The 12,710-nt window shown below is 42.6% G+C and overlaps 1 protein-coding gene across 1 annotated transcript in view; it reads right to left on the minus strand.

Moving 5' to 3' along the window:
• Nucleotides 1-233: 233 nt before the first annotated feature.
• Nucleotides 234-12,710, minus strand: part of abcc1 (ATP binding cassette subfamily C member 1) — a 169,038-nt gene continuing 156,561 nt past the window's right edge. The window contains exons 29-32 of the mRNA XM_033040273.1: nucleotides 10,523-10,681; nucleotides 10,261-10,427; nucleotides 3,247-3,441; nucleotides 234-705 (exon numbers count right to left, since the gene is read on the minus strand). Of these exons, the coding sequence (XP_032896164.1) occupies nucleotides 597-705; nucleotides 3,247-3,441; nucleotides 10,261-10,427; nucleotides 10,523-10,681 (630 nt within the window). The 3' untranslated portion in view covers nucleotides 234-596. The remainder of the gene's footprint in view (nucleotides 706-3,246; nucleotides 3,442-10,260; nucleotides 10,428-10,522; nucleotides 10,682-12,710) is intronic.

Consider the following 12,710-nt stretch of genomic DNA (forward strand, 5'->3'; position numbering starts at 1 on the left):
AGCATATAGAAGTTTCATACATGACAGAGGTAGGTACACAAAAATAACAGACCAGTTTCATTGTTGTTTTGACAAGAGGCTGTTTCAGTGCTGTATATTTCTATAATTCACGTTAAATGATGTTTCAGCATAAAGGCTTACACAGAATGTGCGCTGTCACTGTCACAATTCGGCTGCTGTGAGATTGCGGTAAGCAGGTGAAAATATATTTGCAAGACTGTAATGAGAGCAGATTCAAATTCAGCGATCTTGAACTTTATTATTCATTCATCATGATTTGAAAGATTTACATTTTACACAATTGTCAAAAATAAATGCAGTACCATAATATACTACATGTTTTGATGCCTTGCACCTATATTTTCAGGTTCTCATATTTATAATATTTATACATACCATAAATACTTAAATAAGAAAGCAACTGTTCCTTAAAGAAAAATGTTCAAATCTACAAAATGAAGTATATGAAAATACTCATTTATCCAAAACTCTTTATAAACATTTGACAGATGCCAACTTAAAAGGATTTTGCATTCAAGTTAAACAGTTTGTGTAACATCTGGAACTTGGGTGTAAACAGGGAAATAGAAATGAAGCTACAAGACACCAGAGTCCATTGCCATTTTGTAGAAGCTTCCTTTTCTCTCAATAAGATTGGGTATGGTATCAAACTCCACAATCCGGCCCCTGTCTAGAACCATAACCCTGCAAAAACAAAAAGATAATCTTCAAAATCTCAAAAAAACACACACCCATTAAAACATTGCCAATTTCCCACTTTAGAGTTAGCCAATGCGACATGATTTTACATCTTCATATCAAACCTTAAACTGTATCCATATTAATGAGAGCGACACAAGAAAACCAAGACAAAAACTATATTTTTCTTAATGTTACAAATATGGCTTAAGGATCACACACATGGGCTGTAAATCTGTGGAGAATCTGCAATCTTGGGACCATCATAGGAACTGCTGATGCTGGTTTAAACCAATGATAGATACGAAATGCTGGAGTAACACAGTAGGACAGAAAGCATCTCTGGAGAGAAGGAATGGGTGACATTTCGATTCGTAACCCCGGCATTCCCTCTCCATCCCTCCCATACCTAAGTCGCACCAAGTTCTCGTTTTCACCCAACAAACAGCTAACAATGGCCTGTTTCTTTTTTCATTGGTACTTTTTTGCATATCTTTCATTTATAGTTCTTTATCTCTCTACATTATTGTCTTATTATCTCATTCCCCTTATCCCTAACAAGTCTGAATAATGGTCTTGACGCGATACGTTACCCCTACCCAATTCAGCCCAAATGTGTTTTTATTGTCTAGAAATATTTTTAAAGCTGCAGTTTTTACTCAAGGTTGAATGTGTCAAACATCCCAAAACATTGTTTGAACAAATGTGGCTGAGTCAGGGAAGTTACTAAGGCTGGAAGCTTTTTCACTCACCTTGCTAGTCCAACTTTATTGACAATCAGTTCTTCTTGCCAGTGGTTTGCTTCCAGGAATGGAGTGGGCCTCACCAGTTTTTATACATTTTATACTTTCATGTCATAGGAACAAAATTAGGCCATTTGTCCCATCAAATCGTGTATTATTCACTCTGACCCCTATACTCCTGTGTTTTCCCCATAATCCTTACTAATCACAAATCTATCAATCTCCATCTTAAAAATACCCAAAGACGGTGGTCGGTGGAAATGAATTTCACAGATTCACCACCCCCGGACGACATGAATTCCTTCTCTTCTCTTTTCTAAAGGTACAGTGCCCTCCATAATGTTTGGGACAAAGACCCATCATTTATTTATTTGCCTCTGTACTCCACAATTTGAAATTTGTAATAGAAAAAAAAAATCACATGTGGTTTAAGTGCACATTGTCAGATTTCATTAAAAGCCATTTTTATACATTTTGGTTTCACCACGTAGAAATTACAGCTGTGGTTATACATAGTCGCCCCCCATTTCAGGGCACCATAATGTTTGGGACACATGGCTTCACAGGTATTTGTTATTGCTCAGGTGTGTTTAATTGCCTCCTTAATGCAGGTATGAGAGCTCTCAGCACCTCGTCTTTCCTCCAGTCTTTCCATCATCTTTGGAAGCTTTTATTGCTGTTTATCTACTCTTTGGATTGTGGGAGGAAACTGGACCAACTGGGTCCACGAGGCTAAAGTGAGAACATACAAACTCCGTACAGACAGCACCCGTAGTCAGGATCAAACTCGAGTCTCTGGCACTGTAAAGGGCCTGTCCCACTTTGCGATTTTTTCGGCGGCTGTTGGCATCATTGACTGACGCATCAGGTCACCAAAAAAGTCGCGGCGTGATGCGGCGTGACGACGTATTGACGCGCGGGGTCTCCTCAAGTGTCGCAACATTTTTTTGTCCCCGCTGGATTTTGAAATGTTCTAAATCTTTCGGCGACCTGATACGCCAGTCAATGACGCCGGCAGTCGCTGAAAATAATCGCCAAGTGGGACAGGCCCTCTAGGCAGCAACTCTACAGCTGCACCACTGTGCCACCCAAAAGAACGTGTGGTTTGCTATAATCCTTTGTGATGACATTTTAAACAATCACTGGAGGCACAAAAGACTGCAGCTGCTGAGATTTAAAAAAAATTAGCTGGAGAAACTCAGTGGGTCAGACAGCATCGGTGAAGGGAAATCTCTCGTCAAAGTTTTGAATCGAGGCCCTCCATCTGGACTGGACAATCACTGGATGCACAGACCATTGTCTTTTAAATTCCCCATATTCTATCCTCAGAAGGTAGCATTAATGTGGTTCCACACACAGACCAGCTTCTGCAACCTTCCGCGATAGCATAGCTGAGATTGGAACAAGTCAATGGGAATATTCATGGCTTGAATTAACCCACTTTTCTGTTGTAAAATTATTCAATTGGAATTAGTTATTTTCTAATTAAGAATTAAACAATGGGTATGATTTATCCTGATTAAGCCATGTTGATTTTGAGAATGTTAACAAAATTCGCCCATAAGAAATGGCCTCAGACTCCCATAGATCACAATTGCAATCTGTTCTTTCAGCAGGCATGAAGAACCTCACAATAAAGCAGTATATTTCTTCAAATATGCAGCTAATTGCAGGTAATGTATGTTGCTGAAGAGCTGGATGACTTTATCCTGGATGACTTTATATTTGCCATCAAATTAGTCAAATTGGAGAATATGCCATGGGCAATTACCCAGTACATAAAAATCACATCATGCTAAATTACCGTGTATAATCCATAATGGTGTTGAGACGATGTGCTATTGTGAGTACAGTGCATTGATCAAACTGGTTTCTTATTGTTGACTGGATGAGTTTGTCCGTTTCCAGATCTACAGCAGCTGTGGCTTCATCAAGAACTAGGACTTTGGATTTCCGAAGGAGAGCTCGTGCTAAACAAATCAGCTGTCGTTGTCCAACACTGAAAACACAAAATAGTTAGATCTTTTACTTTGCATTTCATTCCACAGAGTCCCACAAAAAAAAAATCCTAATCCTTAATTAGCCAGACACAAAAAGCTGGAGTAACTCAGACACAGGCAGCACCTCTGGAGAAAAGGAATGGGTGACATTTCGGGTCGAGACCCTTCTTCAGACTGAAAGTCAGGGGTAAGGGAAACGAGAGATATAGACGATGATGTATGCGACAACTGATGGGGTGAAAGGTGAGGACTAGGGAGACTCTGTCTCTGTTGCGACTAGGAGGAGGGGGAGGAAGAGCGGAGCTGCAGGATACAGAGGAGAAACGTGAGGGCCTCATCAAAGATGGGAGAGGGAAACCCCCGTTCCCTAAAGAACAAGAACATCTCAGATGTCCTGGTGTGGAACACCTCATCTTGAGAGCAGATGCGGTGTAGACAGAGGAATTGGGAGTATGGGATAGAGTCTTTGCACAAAGCAGGGTTGGAAGAAGTATAGTCCAGATAGTTGTGGGAATCAGTGTGTTTGTAATAGACATCAGTCAATTATAATTATACAACTGGTGAGTTTTATCTTGGAGGTGAATTCCCACAATTTATCCCAATTCTTAACCCCCCCCACAAAAAAAAGCTGCATTATAAGTTAGAATTCATCAGTGGTATGTGGTTTGGTCAGACAGAAGCAAGTAGTGAACGGTGGACTGAAGATGGATGAGGAAAGAGCCATATAGAGCCAGGTAGGGGAGGGAGAGCCATGGAGGTGGGAAGCAGATCAGGTAGATGATGGATTGATGCAGACAATAAAAAATGCAGATGGAGCAAAATGAGGGAAAGGGGAGAATGAAGGAGGTGGAGACAGCTGGTGTAAAGAGATAAGCAGAAACACTAAGTCTGCCAGTGCTGGAATCTGCCAAGTATAGAAGGTGGTTATGGGAGCCATTAGGGGAGAAGAGAATGCCTGTTGGAACCAGAGCCAGAACCAGATGCGATGGAACCTGCTGGTTTCATCTTCTTGCGTTTGAGGCAGCAGAAGTCTGCAGCAGGGTGATGCCATCTGGTTCCATAGGTGCCCGCCTTAAAAAGGGCGCATGGTTGGCGCCAAGCTGAGGTTGCATTTCTGCTGCTGTCTCTGTTGTCGTTCGCCTGACTAAGGTCAGTTGACAGGGCTCACTGGGAATTGTGGACAAGACGGGCGATGGAAAAAGGAGGGTCTGGTGGACAACAATTAGTGATAGGTGCAGAAGGTGGGGGGGGGGGGGGGGGGGGGGGGGGGAGAGGGGAAGAAAGCCAAAAAAGAGCAGGGAGGTTTGGAGGGACCTGCGGTAGGGTAAAACAGACTAGACAAAAGGGTTGAAATAGGAAAATTCAATGTTCATACAATATAGACAACATAATCAGAACAATGCCTGGATTAGAGGGTATTAGCTACAGGGAGAGGATGGACAGACTTGGATTGTTTTCTCTGGAGAGCCCAAAATTGTGGGGAGACCTGATAGAAGTATATAAAATTATGAGAGGCCTATGTCGGGTAAACGGTCCAAATCTTTTAATCCAGGATGGAAAATTAAATACTCAAGGCCTTAGCATTAAGGCGAGAGGGGCAAAGTTTAAAGAAGATACACTGGGCAGTTATTATTAATACACAGAGCGTGGAGAGTGCCTGGAACACACTATCTTAGTGGTTGATCTTTTTGGATAGGTAATTCCTCTGGGTGAAGAAGTTTGTCATCACTATCAAGAAATGCCAACCCCATATTTTGAGACTGTGACATTTTTGTCGTGGCAATCAGCCAGGGCAACTAACAAATATTGATTTCTCTAATTTCAAGTAAGTCCTGCATTCCCTCCACCATGTAAACTACCTAGATGGAATATGATGCGTACTTTCTTCCCCCCCCCCCCCCCCCCCCCCCCCCCCAACCCCCTCCCTTCCCCTTCCCCGACCCGTCATCTTACTCAAAGAAACATAGGAAATAGGTGCAGGAGGAGGCCATTCGGCCCTTCGAGCCAGCACCGCCATTCATTGTGATTATGGCTGATCATCCCCAATCAATAACCCGCGCCTGCCTTCTCCTCATATCCCTTAAATCCATCCAGTTACTTGGCCTCCACTGCCCTCTGCGGCAGGGAATTCCATAAATTCACAGCTCTCTGGGTTTTTTCTCACCTCAGTCTTAAATGACCTCCCCTTTATTCTAAGACTGTAGCCCCTGGTTCTGGACTCACCCAACATTGGGAACATTTTTCCTGCATCTAGCTTGTCCAGTCCTTTTATAATTTTATATGTTTCTATAAGATCCCCCTCATCCTTCTAAACTCCAGTGAAATACAAGCCTAGTCTTTTCATTCTTTCCTCATATGACAGTCCCGCCATACCAGGGATCAATTTCGTGAACCTACGCTGCACTGCTTCAATCACAAGGATGTCCTTCCTCAAATTAGGAGACCAAAACTGTACACAATACTCCAGGTGTGGTCTCACCTATACAACTGCAGAAGAGCCTCTTTACTCCTATACTGAAATCCTCTTGTTATGAAGGCCAACATTCCATTAGCTTTCTTCACGGCCTGCTGTACCTGCACGCTAACTTTCAGTGACCGGTGTACAAGGACACCCAGGGATCGCAGTACCTCCCCCTTACCTAACCTAACCCCATTGAGATAATAAACAGCCCCTTGTTTTTGCCCCCAAAGTGGATAACCTCACATTAATCTATATTATACTGCATCTGCCATACATCTGCCCACTCACTCAACCTGTCCGGGTCACCCTGCAACCTCCTAACATCCTCTTCATAGTTCACACTGCCACCCAGCTTTGTGTCATCCGCAAACTTGCTAGTGTTGTCCCTAATTCCCTCTTCCAAATCATTAATATATGTGGTAAATAGTTGTGGCCCCAACACCGAGCATTGCGGCACTCCACTCGCCACTGCCTGCCATTCTGGAAAGGACTCGTTCACACCTACTCTTTGCTTCCGGTCTGCCAACCAATTTTCTATCCATATCAACACCCTACCTCCAATACCAAGTGCTCTAATTTTAGTCACCAGTCTCCCGTGCGGGACCTTATCAAAGGTTTTCTGAAAGTCTAGATACACTACATCAACTGGCACCCCTTCATCCATTTTACTTGTCATATCCTCAAAAAATTCCAGAAGATTAGTCAAGCATGATTTCCCTTTCATAAATCCATGTTGACTTGGACTAATCCTTTTACTGCTATCCAAATGCCCCATTATTACTTCTTTAATAATTGACTCCAGCATCTTTCCCGCCAACGAAGTCAGGCTAACTGGTCTGTAATTCCCCGTTTTCTCTCTCGCTCCTTACTTGAAAAGTGGAATAACATTAGTTATCCTCCAATCCACAGGAACTGATCCTGAATCTATTGAACATTGGAAAATGATCACCAATGCGTCCACTATTTCTCGAGCCACCTCCCTGAGGACCCTGGGATGCAGACCATCAGGTCCAGGGGATTTATCATCCTTCAGTCCCATTAGCTTACCCAATACTATTTCTCGCCTAATGAAAATATCTTCCAATTCCTCAACCCCCTTAGATCCTCTGTCCTCCAGTACATCAGGGAGATTGTTTGTGTCTTACTCAGTGAAGACAGAACCAAAGTACCTATTCAACTCTTCTGCCATTTCCTTGTTGCCCATAATAATTTCAAGGGACCCACATTTGACTTTGCTACTCTTTTTCCCTTAACATATCGAAATAAGCTTTTACTGTCTGTCTTTATATTCATGACCAGCTTCCCTTCGTACTTCATCTTTTCAGGTCGTATTGCCCGTTTTGTTTCCTTCTGTTGTCCAAAGAAAGTTTCCTAATCCTCTGGCTTCCGGCTACTCTTTGCTGTGTTATACATCTTTTCTTTTAGTTTTATTCTATCCCTAACATCTCTTGTCAGTCACGGTTGCCTCCTACTCCCCTTAGAATCTTTCTTCCTTTTTGGAATGAAATTATCCTGCGTCTTCCGGATTATGCCCAGAAATTCCTGCCATTGCTGTTCCACCGTCATTCCTGCTAGGATCCCTTTTCCAGTCTACCTTGGCCAGCTCCCCTCTCATGCCATCATAGTCCCCTTTGTTCAACAGCATCACTGCAACTTCCGATTTAATGTTCTCCTTCTCAAATTGCAGATTAAAACTGATCATATTATGATCACTACCTCCAAGCGGTTCCTTTACCTCGAGTTCTCTTATCATATCTGGTTCATTGGACAACACTAAATCCAGAATTGCCTTTTCTCTGGTCGGCTCCATTACAAGCAGCTCTAAGAATCCATCTCGGAGGCATTCTACTAACTCTCATTCTTGGGGTCCTGAACCAACCTGATTTTCCCAGTCTACCTGCATATTGAAATCCCCCATCAGCACAGTGGCATTACCTTTGTTACATGCCAGTTTTAACTCCTGCTGCAACTTACACCCTACATCCGGGCTACTATTTGGGGGTCTGTAAATAACACCAATTAGTGTCTTCTTGCCTTTACAATTCCTCAACTCAATCCACAGTGACTCTACCTCGTCAGTCCCCATGTCTCCCCTCGCAAGGGACTGAATTCCATCCCTCACCAGCAGAGCTACCCCCCCCCTCCTCTGCCCACCTGCCTGTCCTTTCTATAGGATGTATAACTCTGAATATTACGTTCCCAGGCCCGATCCTCCTGCAGTCACGTCTCAGTAATCCCCACAATGTCATATCTACCAACCTCTAACTGAGCCTCAAGCTCATCTACTTTACTTCTTATACTTCGCGCATTCATATACAATACTTTTAATTCCTTACGCATCTCACCTTTCACATCGATCCCTATTACATTTGGCCATACGCTCCTATCCCTTTGTGAGATTCCTTTCCTGTTAATTCTGGGATCATTAACCATCCCTTTACTCTATTTCCCTTTAACTCCGTCCTTGACTATCCCATTTGACACCCCATCCCCATTATTCAGTTTAAAACCACCCGTGTAGCAGTGGCAAACCTGCCTGCCAGAATGCTGGTCCCCCTCCTGTTAAGATGCAATCCGTCCCTTTTGTACAGTTCCCCCTTACTCCAAAACAGATCCCAGTGATCTAGGAATCTAAATCCCTGCCCCCTGCACCAGTTCCTCAGCCACACATTCAGGTCCCATATCTCCCTGTTCCTGCTCTCGCCAACACGAGGAACTGGAAGCAAACCGGAGATAACAACCCTGGAGATCCTGCTTTTCAGTATTTTTCCGAGCTCTCTAAAGTCACGCTGCAGAATATTCATCCCTTTCTTTCCGATATCGTTTGTGCCGACATGCACTACCACTTCCCGCTGTTCACCTTCGTCCTTGAGGATTTTCTGCACTCTGTCCACTCGTTACACTGTTAGCATCCTGTTAGCAAATCTGTCTCCCTCCTGTTAGCACTTCCGTAGCCAGGAATGGGCCATTGTGGTCTTCACCCTTTACCCCTCCTGAGGTCATCTGTTGCCAGCCCTGATTTGTTTTGGTCTTCTCTTGCCTCCAGTTACCCCCCCACCCACCTCTATCTTTCAGTCTAAAGAAGTGTTCCGACCCTAAACATCAACCATTCCTTCTCTCCAGGGATGCTGCCTGACCCGTTACTTTTAGCCTTTTGTATCTATCTGCAGTATGAACCAGCACCAGCAGTTCCTCTTATACGAACATCCCCGTTTCTACCCTGTCAAGCCCAGAGGGATTTTGTACATTTCAATGTGATCAAGATTTATTTTACCCTTTCTGCACCCCTCAACCCTTCACCTCTTGACAGAGTGATCCTAACTTGCTCAGTTTTGTTTGCATCATCCAAATTGATGAAATAATGAAACAGAAATTCTTGTTGTGTATTGAAGCACAAGAAACAATGCTGCCTTCATCTCAATGTTATTGCACAGGCGAGAGAAAGATAGAAATCAGTCTTGATGCAAAACACTGTTCAAAACCTGATGATCGATAAATCCACTTACTTTTCATTTTGGGGGCTTGAGTGGTGCAATAACCTAAAAGCCAGCAGACAGGATTCTCAATAGGATGGGGTGGTATTAACTGGGTGAAAGTGCAGGACCACTAAAGGCTGGAATCTAACCCATTCAGCTATGTTGAGCTCTCAGGAAATCTGTGCTGCATTGTTGCACACGTTATGGAGTCAGACATGAAAGTGTAGACTTAATCAGCTTTCTCAAGAGTCTTGCAGAGAAGGCTGCCCTCTGATCCTACACCAGCTTAAATCGGCTTTAGACCACCCCACTTTTTGATCTGAATGGAAAAAAGACTGGTATGAAGTGCAATTTACTTTTCTAATTCCGTTGATTTAAAGCAATTTAGCCACCCTTGGATGTGTTAAAATATTATAAACACTAAGCCAATTTTCTCAATATAATCTGCGCCCAAATATTTCTGGTTGGGACATCTAGACACCTTTAATTTAAATGCCAGCTCGTTGACCGGGGGGAGGGGGGGGGGCTGCTAGATCGTCATGGCAATCCAGGGTCTGGAGTACTCTTGAACACCTTGAGGTCCTGCACCACACTGGTCTCTCTGACCAGCTGCAAGACATGTTCTCAGCAGAAGACAACACCTGGGTCCCCGCTGCAAGGTCAAGTGTGCTCAAAGAGCATTCAACCAGTGAGCTCAAGGTCTGCATCCTACTCTCATTATCATAGATGGTCACATAATCCCACATTATTATCCATAATTATTTTTAAACTTAAAATGCAGAATTAGCAAAATTATTTGTTTGGTGGTATTAACCGATTTTATGATTTACACATGCTTAATTTTTTGTATTTTATTACCATTGCATTAATTTATATTTTACCTCAGATTCTCTCCTCCTTCAGAGCATTCATGATTCAGTTTGTTTGGAAGACCAGACACAAACGTGTTCAGGTGGGCCAGTTCCAGAGCTCTCCATATTTCCTCATCAGAGTACTTATCAAAGGGGTCCAAGTTCATTCGAAGTGAACCCGAGAACAATATTGGGTCCTGTCAATGAATCACATATGACACTTGATTACTGAAAAACTTATGGAATTACACTTTCAAGATTATATTGAAAACATGAACTCCAAAATGCCTACCTGAGGTATAATTGTGATCTGAAACCTGAGATCATGTAGGCCTATTTTTGTAACGTCAATTCCATCAATTAATATTTTTCCTTCAGCTGGTTCAATTATTCTAAATAGACCAAGTGCAAAAGATGATTTCCCAGCTCCTGTTCTTCCTACTATTCCAATCTATTAGAAAAATGGATACAGGATAGTTAGTGAAATCAATAGCACATCATGTCGCGAAGGCTAGAGTAACATACTGAAATTCTAAAACTATCCTTGGACAATACAGCTCACTCCCTCCATGACACACTGGTCAACCTGAGGAGTACCTTCAGCTACACACTGGTTCCACTAAGATGCAGGACAGAATGCCACAGGAGATCATTCTTCCCTGTGGCTATCAAACTGTACAACTCCTCCCCCTCTGTCGTGGGGTAGATTGACTCCCCTCCCATCCAATCTTTACACATCCCCAATCCTTTCCACTCATCACTTTAATTTCATGTTTCACGTATCTTGTGTTTTATAACTGTAGGCAGATCAATTTCCCTCCTGGGATAAATAAAGTGCTATCGTATTGTATTGTATTGTATCATAATCTTAGCAGTAGCTCAATAAGTAATTCACATTCAAAACACACATTATGTATTTGCACTGAGATTGCATATAGATAGAATCTTTATTTGCCACGCAACCAGGGTTGGTGGTATTTGGGTTCGGTACATGATGGTACATTGCTTTAGTCACATTAACACATATAACAACACAGATCATAGTAATAAAGTGCATCCATACCACATCACAAATCACACCAACAGAACATAGTGCAAAAGAACAGACAAAGACCATAGACAAGACACTATATACATCAAGAGTCCTTAGTGTTGTCTGTCATTGGAGGGAATTGAGTGTTCTTATTGCTGAGGGGAAGAAGCTGTTTTAAAAACGGGTGGAATTTGTGGCAAGTGACCTGAGGTGCCTCCCTGAAGGGACAGACTGGAAAAGGTGGTTTGCTGGTTGGGAAGGGTCCGAGATGATCTTTATTGCCCGTTTTGAGGTACGTTGGAGGTAAATGGAATGGATTGAGGGGAGGGGGGAGTTGATGGTCCTGGAGGCCTTGGAGACAATGCGCTGTATTCTGTGTAGTGAGTGACTGTCAGTGTTTCCGTACCAGACTGTGATTGAGGAGGTGATGATGCTTTCGATAATGGATTGATAGAAACAGACCAGGAGGTGTTTGTGGACTCTGAACGTTTTGAGCTGTCTGAGGAAGTATAGGTGTTGTTGTCCTTTCTTAATGATGTGGTCTGCATTGATGTGCCATTTTAGATGATTGCAGATATAGGTGCCCAGAAACTTGAATGAGTTCGTGGAGGTTATGGGATGGGAGTTGACATGGGGTTTGGGGTTTTGTTTGTGTCTGAAGTCACAAGTGATTTCCAAGGTTTATGATGTATTAAGCTGGAGGTTGTTGTCTGCACACCATTTGACTGCGCTGTCCTAACAAAAAGTGAATAATTCTAAAAATGATCAGTTATAGAGTAGCACAGTGCAGAACCAGGCCCTTCAGCCTGCCAATGCCAACCTGGGTGCCCCATCTATGCTAGTCCAACCTGCCCGCATTTGGCCCATTTCCCTCTAAACTTTCCCTATCCATGTAACTACCCAAATATCTTTATTGTTATAGTACCAGCTTCAACTACCTTCTCTGGCAGCACATTCCATTAATCCGCCATCCTCCATGCAAAAATGTTGCCCCTCAGATTCCTATTAAATCTTTCCCCTCTCACCAGAAACCTATGTCCTCCGTTTCTTGATTCCCCCATTATGAATAAAATACTCTGTGCATCTCCCTTATCTATCCCCATCATGATCCTCTACCCTATATAATAATAATAATAATAATAATAATAATAATAATAATAATAATAATAATAATAATAATAATAATAACAATAATAATAATAATAATAATAATAATAATAATAATAATAATAATAATAATATATTTTATTGTCATTGCACGTCAGTGCAACGAGATTTAGTATGCAGCTCCAACCGATGAAAAAGAAAAGTAAAATAAATAAATAAGCTGTGTGTCGTGACCATCCGAGGGAGACAGTCCGTGGGGGTGGGGGGCACTCAGCAGGGCCGGTTCAGAACCGCTATAGCTCTTGGAATAAAGCTGTTTCTGAGTCTGGAGGTACGGGCG

Source organism: Amblyraja radiata, chromosome 22 (assembly GCF_010909765.2).
Source record: "Amblyraja radiata isolate CabotCenter1 chromosome 22, sAmbRad1.1.pri, whole genome shotgun sequence".
NCBI classification, from domain to species: Eukaryota; Metazoa; Chordata; class Chondrichthyes; order Rajiformes; family Rajidae; genus Amblyraja; species Amblyraja radiata.